Source organism: Lotus japonicus, chromosome 6 (assembly GCF_012489685.1).
Source record: "Lotus japonicus ecotype B-129 chromosome 6, LjGifu_v1.2".
Classification (NCBI taxonomy): domain Eukaryota; kingdom Viridiplantae; phylum Streptophyta; class Magnoliopsida; order Fabales; family Fabaceae; genus Lotus; species Lotus japonicus.
Window position 1 is genome coordinate 36,538,836 of NC_080046.1, and position 16,948 is coordinate 36,555,783.

The following is a 16,948-nucleotide window of genomic DNA, read 5'->3' on the forward strand; positions in this document are numbered from 1 at the left end:
TCTTCTTCACCAGAATCTTCATCTTCTTGTTCACCAGAATCTTCATCAACTATATCATCATCATTCAGAGGTTCATCAATATCAACCATATCATCTTCTTGTTCAGGCTCTTGTACTACACTCGCTACAGTCGCTGCACTAGCTGCACGTTTCTTACGTGTTGATTCTTCACGCTTCTTACAGGCTGCCTCATCACGCTTTTTATGGGCTTCCTCTTCACGCTTTTTACGTATCGATTTCGTGGGGTGAACTCTACTAGAGCATACTTTACTTGGGGCGTACTCCGAATTCTTTGTTCTTGCCATATCTGAACCAATATTTGGAATGCTTAACATACGACACAAAACATAAAAGACAGAAAGGAATTGCAGCATTGGAACTTACTTATTTAAATCGCACCTTCAGGGGGCGCTATGGTCGCGCATTGAAGGAGCGTCTATGGCGCACACACCCTCAAGGAGCGTGATTTATAAACACGCTTCTTAAAGGTGCGATTTGCGATTTGAATGCACCTTCAAGGCGCGGTCATAGCGTACCCTGAAGGTGCGACGTAAAATCGAATGATATCGGTCGGGTCGATTACGTACTAGATCGTGTCGAGACAGAAAAGGGAGCAGATGTGGGGGCTCAACAGGCTTGTAGTGGCGACGGCTTAACGCGGTGGCGGTGGGAGATGCAGATTGTGAGGGGGCACGAGAGGAAAGGAAGCAGAGAGCAGATGTGAGTTGAGGGGGGGGGGGGTGGTTTGAAAAGTTTTGATGGAGGAATTTTTTGAAATGAAGAAGAGGGAAGAAGTGGGGTAGTTAGTGGGGGATTTGGGGAAGCTTTTTAAAACGGCTTCTTTTAGACTTTTTTACACATTTTTTAAAGTTTGAATAGATGTGGGGGTCTAAATAACAATTCTCATATCAATATTACCAGCAAATTATCACCGACTGAGATCATGTTGCAGATTTGGTATGCTCTTTTTTCTATGATCTGCCGGTGCTGATGTTTTCCGCAACAAAACTGTCAGTGTCTTTGTGCTTCTTTGTACACAAATAAATAAAAGATCTGGTTTTACTAGGGAAAAAAGGTAAAAGAATATATGTATTCAGGCTAAGATTTTATTTTTATTTTTATTTTAATTTCAATTCAATAGTTAGTGTTTCATGAGAAAGGGAAATTAAACAGAATGAATAGAGGCTGGATAAGAAAAATAAACATTTTTATTTTTATTTCATTTTATTATTATTCTTAATTTTTTTAAATTATTACTCCTATTCTTAAATTAAACATTAGCGTTTTAATTATTTTAGGCTATTTAATCCTTTACTTTTATTACGCCTATTCACTTATCTGTATTTTTTTTTGAAAGTCTATTCACTTATCTGTTAATCAGAAGATTAAGAACTTTGCACTTATTAGATTAGATTATAATTTTTTTTTGGTGCCTCGGAAAACATTGGATTAGATTAGATTAGATACCTTTGATGTGATATGTCGCTATAATAATTTTTTTTTTTGATAATGACTATAATAATATATTTAAGCAAAGTTGACGCAGTTTACTAAATAATTACCTAGCTACGTGCTAACGAACATCGCTTTGTCCTATTAGCTTCAATTATTAATATGCATATCGCAAAGTTATTAAATTATGCAATGTGACATCAATTATTGATGCCTCTCATGAATGCACAACCCTGTATTTTCGTTAGAATCTAATCGTATATTCATTTATTACTTAACTAAACAAGTTTAAAAGCCACTATATATGATACATGTATTATTGTATTATAAATTTATAACCGTCAAAAAAATTGATATATGTATTATGACATCAACTAAATAAGAAACTGGATCATCTCCCACTTATCTATCTGCGGCACTTTGTGGCCGGCCATTGATTTGTACATTGAGGGGTTAAGATTAATTCAAGTACAAAATTAATTCATTAATTAAAAAATACATTAGTCTTTTTTAGTTTTTCAAGGTATTTACACAGCCAGTAGACATAAGACTAATCCTCCAAAACTTCAAGAATTACGTTGACCTTTTACAAATGCTAGATCCTGCAGAATCCTGATTCAATAAATTAAATACTACTTCGAGTTAGCTGAGAATTTGTGTTTTATTAATTACGAAATTAGTGAATTAACATTTTTTTTAAAGAATAGCACTCATATATTTTTTGTTCTTTGGCAGATCTTTTCACTCACTGAAAAATTAGACCATTAAATGTCGCTGTCAGCCAAAAACATTTCTGACATTATTTTTCTCGTATATATACATCAAAGAAAATATTAAACTTTTATATATAAAGTGTCAATATACTTATAACTCTAAATTAATTTAATTTTATCTAGTGTTAATTGGTCTTCAATAAAAAAGTGTTAGTAGGTCATCTTAATTAACTTATTATAAATATAAAAATATATAATTACACTTTTTGTTAATTCATTTAGAAAGTCATCATCAATCAAGCTCTTCACTTGTGGATTAGGAAATAACGAACGACCTAACGTAGATACCAAAAGTCGTAATTAAACTATGCTTAAAAGGGGTGTTATCACTAAGTACATTGTTATTGATAACAAAACAGATCTCTTTGTAACCTCAAAAAGTCACTATAAGTCTATCAGATTTGGATGCAAAAAAATGACATTGTGTTTCTGAAGCGATGTTTCCCACCATAGATGACTTCTATGAACAAGGACATGAAGTTTTAGTTTTTTATTTTACCCCTTGGTCATGAATTGAAAACAAATTAAAACACCAAGTGATGTATCAATACATGCAACCATGCTATATAAATACGCAGATACACGGAAATGAGCCCTATGAGATATCTACAAGCCACTGTACTAAATACCTTATCAGCCTTAATTTAATTATGGGTTAAATGTGTTCACCGTCCCTGAACTTTGAGCGAGATCTGGTTTCCGTCCCTCGCCGGAAAATCTTCCTAACCCCATCCTCAGACTCAAGTATTTGTACGGAAACCGTCCTTGCCGCCGGTATAGCTCCGGCAGCCGTGCACGTGGCCGTGCCACGTCATTTAATGAAATGACATGGCATTTAAATAAAAAAAAAATTCTTTTAAAAATTATAATTAAGCCCTCTGATTTAACCCTAACTAAACTAAATAATCCTAAAACTAATTAACCCTAAAACCTAATTAAACTTTACTCCTTCAAAATCCCCAAATCCAAATTAGGGTTCACCATCTTCTTTCCCTTTCCCTCTTCCCTTCTCCATTGAACTGAGGCTGCACCTGCACCATCGATTTCTTCCCTTCTTCATCTTCTCTGTCGATTTCTTCCTATCTTTCCTTCTTGTCCATCGAATCCTCTTCTCCTTTCACACGATTTCCTGTCTTCTCCGTCGAATCCTCTTCTTCTTTCACGCGATTTCCTGGGTTTTCTGGTTCGTGTCCTTCAACCATGAGAAGACCGTGTTCATCTGGTTCTTGTGCATCCTCGAGCACTTACTCCATGCCTCCAAGCGGAATCTGTGCTTGTGGGGAACTAATTGTGTACCTGACATCTCACACTCCTGAAAATCCAGGAAGACATTTCTGGAGATGCAGGAATTTCAAGGTAAATTATCGCCTCTCTTTTTCCTTTAATCTGTCAATTTGAACTGCTATGTTAATCTGTCTCATTTTCATTGTAATTAAAGACCCCCAGGGACTGTGGTTTCTTCCTGTGGGATGAGGATGCAGGAGTCCAAAGTTCAGGAACACAACGTGTTGTTGATATGTTGAGGACAGAGTTGGAAGATTCAAAGGACAAATTGGATGAATTGAAGAAGAAATTGGAGGATACAAAGATGAAATTTGAGGACACAAAGATGAAATTGGAGGAAAGCAAGAACAAAATTAGCAAGCTTCAAAGGAAGCTTGACTGTGAGCTGCTGAATAAGAAAATGGCCTTTGCAGCCATACTGATTGTTGTGTTAGCTTGGGTTGTTAGCTTTTGCTTCCTTTATGGAAGAAAAATGTAATCTGAGAAGGGAATGGAGGTTATGTTGATGTTTTGGAAGTTATTTGGGTAGGTTGGTTGAGTTTAAGTAGAATCATGTAATGGAGTTTTTATTGTAACAAGTTCCTGAATTCAGAAGAAATGGCAATGGAATTGTTTCTTTTTTCAACATTGTTTTGATGTATATAATGTCTCATTTGTAATTGAAAGGTAAAAAGAACTAGAAGACACATAAAGTAAAGTGAAAGAGAGAATCTTTGACTAATGTAATGCCAACAACATCAAGCTTCATAATTCAATGTCAAGTGGTCCACACATCCACACATTCAGAATACAAAATGGTTCTAAACAAAGCTTAAGTGGTCCAAATTACATAAAAAACAACAGCAAACACTTCAACCCATGTGCTTCCTAAACGATATCAAAATGTGCACCCATGTGGTGTCAAAAGTAATGCCAACAAACCACAAAATATTCCCACTTGGTCTGTTCACATTAAATATCTTTCAGCCCTCCATTATTGCTCCACAACCGAGCCCTTACTAACCACAACAACCTTCAACCCTCTCATTTAGCAACTTGAGATTGGAGTGCCTGCACAACTTGAGATGGCTCCTCTTGAACAGCAGCAGATCCACCAGCAGATCCACTTCCACCACCAACATTAGATGGCCCTGCTCCATGAACATAGTGCAATCTTGCCATGTCTTGATCCCATTGTTCCCTTAGCATGGCAGGTATTTCATCAAACTGGATCTGATGTTGAACAATATGAATATTAATCATTATTTTTGATGAGAAACTTGTAGATCTGTTTAAAATAAGACCACATGTTATAAGTTTACTTACATTTGCATCTTGTGTGGCATTGATGACCTGAGATGCATCCTCTTGTGTTTCAACTGGCTGAGATCCTTGTCCTGCTGCAACTGGATCTTGTCCTGGTTCAGACCCTTGTCCTGCTTCTGGTTCTTGACTCTCCACTGGATTTGGGCATCTCCTTGAATTATGGCCATGCTGACCACACCTACTGCATTTGTGTTTAGCAACAGTCCTGCTGAGTCTTGTGCTACCTAAATCTTCAAAGGGGTCCCTTCTTCTCAGCTTCTTAGGCCTTCCAGGCCCTCTCTTCTTTATGGGAGGAAGTATCTCAGGGTCATTTGTAGGCTGCCATAACTCTTGGCCATTGATAGGAGTGATCTCATGCCCATATGTAGCTTCATATGCAGCTCTCTTATAGTATGGATGCACAAAATCTTCTGGTTTCATCCTTTTACATGCTATGGCAGCCACTGCATGCCTGCATGGTATGCCAACCAAATCAAACAGATTGCATATGCATGAACTTTTGCTCAAGTCCACCACAAATCCCTCACCTGTTTGCAACATATTGCAGGATTAGGACAGCCATTATCCATGAAAGTAAACAATGTGTATAAATTCTTATTAGAAACCATACCTGATACAATGTGCTTCACTTCAAACCTCCATTCTGAGGACATTGTTGGAAACCAATGAGAAGCCTTATCAGTCTCCCATGCTAACCTCCTCAAAGGCTTAGGCATTACCTCCCCTCTATACTTGTGAAACTTCTCCCTCAAGGTTGCAAACCTTCCCATCAAGTATGTTCTGATCCAGTCCATCATGGTCAGAATTGGCTTGTCCCTTGCCAATAGAATTGTGGAGTTGAATGACTCTGACAAGTTGTTCATGAGCACATCACACTTGGGGTAGAAGGTGAAGTCATGCTTGCACCAAGTCCTGGTAGGTATTCCCATCATCCACTCCCGTGCTGCATTATTTTGTTCCCTCAGCTCCAACATTTTTGCTTCCCACTGCTGGCGATAAGTAGCCTTTGCTGCTGCCATCATAATGTTTCTAATTACAACCCCACCTCCAAACCTCTTTTTGAAGTTTGCATAAAGATGCCTCAAACAAAACCTGTGTTCAAATCCCTCCAAACAGCTCAGTAGCCCCTATTAGCATGTACGCAAGCAGAAATTCATAATCATGTAGTATAATGAAATAAGGATGAACATGATAACAAAGAAAGATAAATTACTTTACCTTCTGTTGGTCAGATATGAAGATCCACCTTCTATCTGGACCAATATCAAGCAGTAGCAGATCAAGGAACCACTGCCAGCTTTCCTTGCACTCTGACTCCACTACAGCAAAAGCCAAGGGAAAGTTTTGGTCATTAGGATCCCTTGCTACAGCACATAAGAGAATACCTCCATACATTGTCTTTAGATGACAACCATCTAATCCAATAAAGGGTCTACAACCCTGAATAAATCCCCTCTTACAACCTTCTAGACACATATAGAATCTGCCAAACCTAGGTTGTATGCTTCCAGCAGGATTCTCCAACTGCATTTTGCATGTATTTCCTGCACAAACCCTCCTCAGTTCAGCACTGAATTTATATAGCAATGTGTATTGTTTGCTTGCATCTCCCTCAACTATCTGCAAAGCAAGCTGTCTTCCCTTCCAAGCTCTATACCTTGTGATGCCAGTGGAAAAACCCAACCTCATCTCATCAACAACATCATTGAGCCTCATTGTCCTTGAACCCCTCAGTTTCTCCACCAATTTCTTAGCAACAAATTTGGAAGTAGCATTCTTATTGTTGAATACTCTGGCACAAGTATGAGGGCCACTCAATGTCTTAATTGCAAAAGTTTGTCTCCCACCCACTATGCTACACAACATAACCCATTTACAATCCTTCTTGCAAGCAGCCCTAACCCTGGTTGTGTCATTTTTGGGGAAATAAATCTCCCTTCCCGTGAGGACAGCATGGTCCTTAGCAGCAACCTTAAACTCTTCCAATGAAATAAATTCCATACCTACTCTAAAGTTAAATTCTGCCCTCATATCCTCATCATGAAACCTCATACTCCTGTTCCTCACAATAACATCATCATCATCACCTTCAGACATACTATGTAACTCTTCATCTTCCCAAGTAGCCTCCATTTCATGGTCACCATCAAAAGCATCATCATATTGAGGAAGCACATTTTCTGCCCCACCACCATGTACTTCATAGGTACCTTCTTCCATTTGCCTTATCTGCTCATTTAACAAAGCTTCAGCAACACCAACTGGTATGCCTTCAAATCCGTCATCATTAACCTTTGCAGCTCTTTCCTCTTCACTATCACTGAAATGTACAGAAGCTGTGGAATCCTCAGTGTCACTTGATGGATTGAAAGAATCATCATCTTCATATACATCATCAAATGTAGGATGTTTTCCATTCTTCTTTCCAGTAACAACCACATGCACATTGCCAACAGTTGGATCATTGGCAGCAACTCCATCAGCAATGGGATCATTGGCAGCAACTTCATTTACATCTCCATTTGCAATGGCATCATTGTCACCACTAGCATCTACATTTGCAGCAGCATCTACATTACCATTATCAACAACGGTCTCCCTTTCATCATCACTATCTAGAAGCAACAATACAGGTAACCTCTTATTGGACTTTGACTTGACAACATTGCTTCTTATCCTATCAGACTTCCTCACTGGCAACTTGAATTTGGCAGGCCTCTTTGTTGGAGAAAATTTTTCAACACAAAAATTATCAAGACCAGGTAACTTCAGTGGTGCATCCACTTGCTTCTTGGATGGAGGTTTAAATGGCTGGTTTTTCTTCTTTGGAGGCTCCACAGCCACTTGCTTCCCCTTGTTCTTTGGTTCTTTTGCTTCTCCTTTCTTCTTTGTAGCCTCCACAGCCACTTGCTTCCCTCTCTTCTTTGAACCATCCAACTGCTTGTCCTTATTCTTTGGATCACCTGATTGAACTTTCTTGGCTTTCTTCTTTGAACCATCAAGTACCCTGAGGAGATCAATTCGAGTAGTTGGCAGTTCATCAGGAGCATGCTTAACAAAGAGATGTACTTCCCCCCTCTTTACAGCATATTTACCCAACTCTATTGCCTCTTTATCAGTGGACAAAGGCCTGAAATTGTGAATTGCAAAATCCTCGTCTTTCATCCAAAACACCTGGAACTTTCCTTTTGTATACCCCAGCTCAGCAACTACATCAAGACTCTCAAAATAACTCCACCTATCACTATCAGCATCCACAGTGTTTTCTTTGACATCTACGTAGTGCAACCTTGGCTCCTCAACAAATTGTCCAGAGTGATGAATAATGGCTTTGAAAGCCATCCTGATAGAAATGCAGATTAATTACATGCAACATCATGATAGAAATAGAAAGGACAAAGGAACATAATGCTAACATTGGAGTCTACAAATTGATGAACAACAACCCAATGCAAGAATGCATGACCCGACACAACCAAAGCCATACACCCTACCAAAATCGTAAGAACAGAGAGATAGGCAGAAATAGAAACCAAGGTAGAAATAGAAACCATGTTGAGCTACAAAAGAGATAGGCAGAGCAGAGGACACACTAACCTTCGTCTCCGTCAATTCCAGTCGCCTTCCTCGCCGTCGCCGCTGACAAAGTTCGTCGTCGCCGCCGTCAAAGTTCTTCGCTCTTCGCCTGGGATAGAAAGCTAGGTTTCAACTGAGAGAGATTGAAGGGTGGGTCGAGAGATGGGTGAATAGTAAGGGGTAAATGTCAAGTTTAGATTAGGTTTTAGGGTTAATTAGTTTTAGGATTATTTAGTTTAGTTAGGGTTAAATCAGAGGGCTTAATTATAATTTTTAAAAGAATTTTTTTTTTATTTAAATGCCATGTCATTTCATTAAATGACGTGGCACGGCCACGTGCACGGCTGCCGGAGCTATACCGGCGGCAAGGACGGTTTCCGTACAAACACTTGAGTCTGAGGATGGGGTTAGGAAGATTTTCCGGCGAGGGACGGAAACCAGATCTCGCTCAAAGTTCAGGGACGGTGAACACATTTAACCCTTTAATTATTGGTTTGATATATCGTTTAACTAAGATTTGCATGCGTACAAAGTTGTAGTTATTCAACTTTTTCAAATGCCAATAAGTCAGTAAGAAGAAAAAAAGTGGGTAAAGAGAACTCATCTTCCATGAACCCAGACTGTAGTAAGAAGCAAGGTGCTCAAAGCGGTGGTAGAGCAACGATGTATGGTGGGAAACATAGTGATGATACCTGCAAAATACATTCTCACGCTCAAGTTAGATTAGAGAATCTTTAAATTCAAAAAGATTGAGAGCAATGAATGGTCTAATTTTACTTTCAGTGAAAGCAAACCTTTATACATGGTAGTGCACGTCTATTTAGTTTCTAGGAGTTAAATATTTGCCAACGTGGTATAACTAAATGACCATATGGCATAATAGTTGAACCATGGTTCCAACAACTTAACAGTGGATAATCTTACTATTTTGGTTAAGTCAGCTGTGATTAAAATGAAGAAGCTTGTTCTTCCTTAATGTGACCGCACACAAAATTGGACCTTAGTCATCTTGAGCCGACCTGATATTGGACCAATATTGTGTTGAATCTCGGCCCTCGAAAAGAACTATTTGAGCTTTTATACATTGACTTGAATTTTGTGTATAGATAATATTTTAAAAATAAATTTTATTACACACTACTAGAAAATATACATTTCACAACAGGGTTTTTAGATCAGTGGATTAAATACCTGATGTGAAAGATAACACGGTGGCAATTTTAAAATTTTAGTTAACTTTGCTGAAGGTTTTCACATCATTGGAGGAAATACCTGATGTGAAAAATAGTTTACGAAAGAGTTTTCACATCAGTGAAAATAATACCTGATGTGAAATATAAACATGGTGGCAGTTTTGAAATTTTGATGAACTATATTTCCACCTCAGTGAAATAATACCTGATGTGAAAAGTCTATCACATGTCACAAATTTACACTTTCCCTTTCACTCTTTCACAAACCCTAAACCTCACGAACCCAGCCAACCCTCTTCTTCTCTCAGCCAGAACTCCAACCCACCGAACCAACCATACCACCATTCTTCTATATCGAATCGAACTCAGAAAACCCACCGGACCACCATTCTTCTCCCACCAACCCACCAGAAACCCTTTCTCCTCCCACCAACCACTGGATTCGAATTCGAACCACCACCAGAACAGAACCCTAACTCGACACAACCCTTTCTTCATCTCATTACGAAAACAAATACCTCGCGCTCTAAGCCTGAAACCTCACTAGATCGAACTCTGTCTCTAGCGCGGCGTCTTCGGTTTCGGCTCGTGGAGCTCTGTTTGACACTCCAAGCCTCCACTCAACTCGGCCTCGACCTCTCTCTCCCTCCCTTCAAAGCCTTCGTCAGGCAGGTCGTGCAAGCTTTTCTCGAAGAGAAGCAGCAACAGCTAGATGAAGAACAGTAAGAACAACAAGGAGTTACCCATGAAAAGGAGTTCGATGACGATGGTGATCTCATCATCTGCAAGGTCTGTTTCATCTTCACACTCTGGTTATTTGTTGAAGCAATGGTTGTTTAGGTTGAAGAAATTTGATTGTTTTCTTGTCTGTTTTGGTGGGTTGTTTCAGCTTTCGGAGAAGAGGAAGTTGACGATTCAAGATTTCAGAGGGAAAACATTGGTCTCCATTAGGGAGTATTACAGAAAGGATGGCAAGGACCTACCTACTTCAAAAGGTGCTTATATTTTCAATTCTACTCTTTGCATGCGTAGAGGAAAATCAATTTTGGATTGTGGGTTTTCAATCTTTTCTTTCTTTGTTGAAATAAGGATAGTTTGGGAGTTTATGTTATGTTTTAAACATGTGCTAATCCATGACTTACTATAAACCCTCGTTGTTGGCATAGCAAACTCCCAGTTGAGAACTTCCTTTGTAGCTTGGCACGAAAATGTTTGTGCACATTTGAGAGTATGTTTCTTATCTAATGTACTAGAACTATAGAAGAAAATAGTTTGTTGTTACTGCTTCAAACAAGTGAGGCTGATAATGGCTGTTTGACCTTGTGTGCATCTCAACTGAATCTATTTTTTAGATTTTTGTTTCCTTATGCAACATATGATCCTGTTTGATAATTGAAGATTATCACCCAATTCAACTTTGTTGTGTGTTTCAGGAATAAGTTTGACAGAGGAGCAGTGGTCAACCTTCAAGAAAAGTGTGCCTGCCAAAGAAAAAGCCATTGAGAAAATGGACTCACGCATATATGGATGTGAGGATATACATATGCAGATTAAAGTATTTAATTTTCACTCTCAAGTTTCTTTTACTGAAACTTAATTTCATACTGGATGCTTGCAGGAGCATGTGAAGGCTCGCTTGCATGTTCAACTTGCCATGTTATGGTCATGGTACATCATGGGTGATATATGCAGTAAATTGCTGCTTGAGATTAATTAATTTATTTTTCCTGAAATACGGTCTTCCACTTACAAGAGTTAAATGACTGAACTTTGTGCAGGACGTAGAACAATACAATAAATTGGAAGATCCAACTGATGATGAAAATGACATTTGGACCTAGCTTTTGAGCTTTTTGAAACGTGGGTTTCTTATGCAAGTAACTTAGGAACATAAATTTTTATTTTCCATTTTCTTCCCCAAAGTTCTTCTTAGACTAATTTTGGTTGTTATATGTGAGACCCAAGTTTTTAAGCTTGTGTCAAGTAAATAAAATCCTATTCACGATTAGGGTTGGTGTATCGTGAAGGGAAACCTGAACTAGAGTTTACCAAATGAAATATATCTATGAAGGAGAAAGTTCAGGAAAAGTCAAAGGATTGTATCGAAGTCGATAAAAGTTATAGCACGGTCGTTATACGCTTAAACCTAGGTCAGAAACCCTAGTATATAGCTAATTTTCACTTTTAGGCACGATGGAAGTTAATTCCAAAAATCTTCAGAGAAATGTTAGAACTTCTCTTTTTCCATATATCACAATCGTTTCGAGGCGAAACTCTAGGATCTACGAACGTCCGATTCCAATCATCGGAAGTTTGCCGAAACCGAAACCCTGGTATTTCAAAACCCTAGAATTTCCCGACTATGAGGACTTTTTCTATTCGGAACTTCAAATGAATATTCTACACGCGTACACCCATTTCTCTTGATGATTTCAATCTTTCTTCAGAAGGAAGTTTTCCATTCCGACATTCGATGCAAAAAGCAACTTATCGGGTAAAATAGTTTTATACCGATTATGCATTAGTCGCTAAAAATACAAGGAGACATCTTTTTAGTTTTGGAATTCTTTTGCCAAAACATATCTTAGAATTCACGGAGAATGATGCCGGAAAAATCAGATTCGCGAAACTTTCATTTTCCCGCGAATTTCCAACCTCTATATATAGCAAAGAAAGGAAGAAAAAATAAAAAAAAACTACCCATTTCCCGACCCAAACCCGCGGCCACAAGGAAGAAGAAGGAGGAGAAGATTTTCTTCATCGCTTGCTTGATCGTCGATCAATCAGTTGCTGCTTCAAGGCTTCGAGGTATAGTCGCTAATCCTTACCTCTGATCGCTTTTTCCATAGCTTTTCTGTAGACTTTTCTGAGCTGATAGTTTTGAGGTTTTTGCAAAACTATCCTGAATATTTCATTTCTGATTCTAAACCTCTTCCTTATGTGCCCAAGATCACTTCTGCCGGATTAGATTTTCCGTAATGTCGCCGGATTTCCGCCGGAATCAATTTTAGCCTAAAATACCCATTTTTGGAGTTTTTGGAGTAAAGCTTCAACCTTTAGGCTGAAAACTATCGCCTTAGCTTAGTGCTAGTAGGATTAGTTGTCATAAACGTCGTTGGTGACGTCCCTGCAAAATTTGGCTTTTGGGATTTCAGTTTTGAAATTTCTAAGTTAAAAATCATGACCAAAATACCCCTGCGACAGTTTTTGATCCGATAATTTTTCCGAGTTCAGAATACCCTTAGTTACGGTTAATGATAGCATAGGAACCAAGTTTGATCGAAGAAAAATCGAGTCCCCTAATTACCTAAAGTGGCCGAGCCTACAGGAGGAGGAGGAGGAAATTTCCTTTTCCGAAAACTTGTCCTTTCGCGCTAGATTATCGTACCTTAGAGTATAGATTACTTCGAGTAACCTTAGTAAGTATCGATAGCTTAGTTTTCGATAGATTCTGATAGTATTTCTGTGGTTTTGCTCTAAAGGTGATTTTGAGGAATTCCCAGAGGAGCAAGCCTTTGATTGTGAACAAGTGTTAGGAGATCGTCCTGGAGAATCTACAGGTGAGGGCTTCTCACTGAATCTCTAGTTAATGCTTAGGGTCGATGTTTTCGACATTGTTTACTGTTTATGCACTGGATTGTGTGTGATTGGAAAATGTTTTCTGAGGCTTCGGCTGACAATGTAGATGATGAATCTACTGAATGCTTTTGAGATTGAATCTTCATGCTAAGTGCTAATTGGGTAATTTAGGATGTGTGGTGCATGCCTTATATGCTAAGTGCTATGTGGTTATTGCTTAATATATTGATATATGACATGTTGATTGGTTGTGCTGAGTTATTTATACTTATGCAATGAAATCTGAGTTTCTGAACGGTGAGAATAGCGGGCAGGTCATGCCGATTTTATTTTGAGAGTTTTGAGAAAGCTTGATAGGACGAATGAGATTCGGGCCTTGTTAGGATGTTTATGGATCGAGACATTCTCTGGAGTCATTTGGGGATTAGGAGATCCCGAGAACTTATAGGATTTGCGATAAGACTAAAAGGATAGTATTTTGTAAAGAAAACTCATAAGACATTAAACAACCTCTAAATCTTTAATTAATGATAATAAACTCGAAAGGAAGGCGTGGAAGTCAAATCTTAGTTTTGGAAAACGAGAAGTGTCGTCGGATCCCAGTGTTTGAGAAAGTTGAGAGGCTTGAGTATGTAGATGTTGTTGTGTTGTTGGAGCAGCTGTCGTTATTGTTCTGTTGGAGCAGCTGTTGTTGTTGTGCTGTTGGAGCAGCTATGTTGTTGGGCTATCCTGGGGATAAGTCCGGGAAACCGTTAGTTCCCGAGTATGTTGATACTCTTGCTCGTTGAGCAGTTGTGACCATCGGATTGAGATGAGTCGGATGATTTGGAGATCATCATGAGAGAATGTGTGTTGTGGAAAGAAGTGTCTTTTGTCGCAGAATCGACTTTACCTTAGGGTAAGCTTTTAGAGACTTTAATTTAGCTAGAACACGTGGCGACGTGTCGAGTGAGATTCGGAGACGTTGTTTGACTAATCATCCTGCATTCATGCAACATTAATGGTGTATTAACACAGGACGTACTCTGGACCTCGTCGGATTCCAAAATGGTCATAAGACCCGGATTTCCGTGTAAGAGCGTTTGTAGACGTCTCTTGTAGCAGACCGAAATGGCAGACCTACGGGTTTACTGCTGATCTGACTACCGCTGATGTTGGAGTAAGAGGCACGCGGGCCGAAATGGTCCCACCGTGGCTGGTGCTAGGGCTGATCCGTTGATGTCCATCCGTTCCGGATTGCATATTGGTTGACTGGGTTAACCTGCATATCATTTCATGCAACATGCATACTGACTTAGTTGTCGAATGTGATTGTTATTTGTTAATCCTATTTGGAACATGTTAAGTGTTTTTATTGTCATTTATGTTCGTTATGGAATATGTAACCCTAGGATGTTATCCCTAGCTATAAGCCTAAGTGGCTATTCTATTATCTGTATCTATCGATGTTATTATTTACATAATTCTTTGGAGTTGACCCTCGCGTCTTCTGTGTGTGCTTTGGCGGACAAACGCCCATTGTCAGATGTCTTTGGCGAGCTAGTTCATGATGGTTCACCCTTCGGGGGGAACTAGGTTGGGATGCTGGAACAGGAGCGCACTACGGTTGCGAGGGGAGGACGGATAAGGTTGGTAGACTTAGTTGTTTTGGATTCTGATTCAGACGACGATCATGCTAGCACATAGTTTTAGTGCTGGTGTGAGCTCCTCGAGATGGGATTAGTGTAGGAGTAGAGTCTTAGCTCTGAACATCATTTGTTTTCTTTGGGGACAGGGTAGTTTCCCATCTATAGCTTTTTGTGTGGTTTCTTTACAGGAATCACAGAGAGTTGGTTGGACTTAGGAGGTCTTGTTTCAGGCCGATGGGCCAGCTTATTCTCAGTTTTGAGGGATGGTGTTGCGGACACTTCACCTTTACTTTCAGTCTGTACATATTGCCTTCGGGCGCTACACTTTTTTTCCGTCACTGGAGGTTACTCGTGACGAGGTTGTTACTTACAGCGGGGGCTGTATTATATATTGTACATTAGTTCTGTTGCTTTTCGCTTTTGGGTTTTATTTAATTTAGTCTTGTCTTAGTTATTATATCAAAAAAAAAATATTCACGTTTTTCCGCATTAAGTTTTACTTTTGGTTACTAAAGTGACGCCACCGAAATCGGGGTGTTACATTATACAGATCACGCCTGGGTTGTCAAGAGATAGCTAGACCTGAACTTGATGGAATTCGTTTAGCTATTCCTGCTGCCACTCGTTTAGCTATATTGATATTGATTCCTATCCCACATCGGTGACTGTCTCTGGTCGGATTATTTTATGAGGTCTCACATTTACCCAAATCTTTTCTCTTTTTTTTTATTTGCAAAAACAAGGACTCCTTCATGCTGCTAATTCTTATTACCAAGTTTCATAATCATCGTTTGCTCATAAAATTCACAGCGCCTCATCCATGTCAATAAAAGCATGATCTGAGTTTATTGTTGCAGGCCTCAATTGTCATTTTAGAAATTCACATCCTTGACTCTTTGACTGTTTACCTGCATCATTTTGTATTTGGCTTTTCATTTTTCTGTCATTTAACAATTTCAGTGTTAGCTGCTTCTTGCTCTTCAATTTTTTATTCTCTTTTAGCCATCCTAATTTAACTCCTGTTTTTAATTTTCAATTGTTTAACCTGCATCTATGTAGAAAAGTTAAGTTTGCAATGGATCAATGTAAATAAATGAGAAAGCTGAAGTTTGTTGATTTAGTTCTCTATTTCTCCCTCATCTTTATTCTTATATTCTTCCATATGTAGGTGGTGAAAAGGATCTTTATGGGGAGAAAGATTGGAGCATGTATTTAGTAGAAAGTCTAAAGGGTATGTGTTTATCTATACTTGCAGTTTTTGCTCATCAGATTCATTATGTAATGAATGACCTAGTTATACTGGTTGAGAGATAGTTATGCAATGTACTAATGAAGGGTCAGTGAATGAAAATAATATTCATCCACTTTCTCTCATTTCCTTCTATGTTAGGTTAACAGTGTGTGCTACTTCACTTTCTGTAACTGGAACTTTGGAAAGTTAAATTAGTTATGAGCTAATTATATGAGCTATTTCTGAATGGAAAATGTGCTAGTTGAATAAAATAACACGTGTCATTTTGAAAATGTGCTAGGTGTGACTTTTTAATTGATTCCAAACATAACTGATTTTTTTTTTTAAAAAAAAAGACTTTTCACATCAGTTGTGGAATAAACCGATGTGAAATATGTAGTTTTCACATCGGGGATTTGATTCCACCGATGTGAAATACATGTGGAGATTTGAAAAAGAAATGACTAAACAGACTTTTCACATCGGTTGCGGAATAAACCGATGTGAAATGTGTAGTTTTCACATCGGGAATTTGATTCCACCGATGTGAAATACATGTGCAGATTTGAAAAAGAAATTACTAAACAGACTTTTCACATCGGTTGCGGAATAAACCGATGTGAAATATGTAGTTTTCACATCGGGGTTTTGATTCCACCGATGTGAAATACATGTGCTGATTTGAAAAAGAAATTACTAAACAGACTTTTTACATCGGTTGCGGAATAAACCGTTGTGGAAAAGTACTTACCACATCGGCTGTGTACCCGATGTGAAAAGGTGCGGACATACCACATCACCTTTGCTTACATCGGATGCAAACCGATGTGAAAAGTCATTTTCACCCGATGTAAAAACTACTTTTTCTAGTAGTGACAATTTAGTTCTATATTGAGAATTCAAATAATGAGTTGTTTCCGGATCGAA

The 16,948-nt window shown here is 38.6% G+C and overlaps 1 protein-coding gene and 1 pseudogene across 1 annotated transcript; both read left to right on the plus strand.

The window, feature by feature from the left end:
* The first annotated feature begins 2,743 nt into the window (after positions 1–2,743).
* On the plus strand, positions 2,744–4,136 carry LOC130726030 (uncharacterized protein At4g04775-like). The gene is made up of 2 exons (XM_057577239.1): positions 2,744–3,581; positions 3,664–4,136. Exons 1-2 carry the CDS (start codon positions 3,426–3,428, stop codon positions 3,985–3,987), a joined length of 480 nt encoding a protein of 159 aa, XP_057433222.1. The 5' UTR covers positions 2,744–3,425; the 3' UTR covers positions 3,988–4,136.
* Positions 4,137–9,751: 5,615 nt separating this feature from the next.
* LOC130725243 (uncharacterized) lies at positions 9,752–11,981 on the plus strand (annotated as a pseudogene).
* Positions 11,982–16,948: the final 4,967 nt, after the last annotated feature.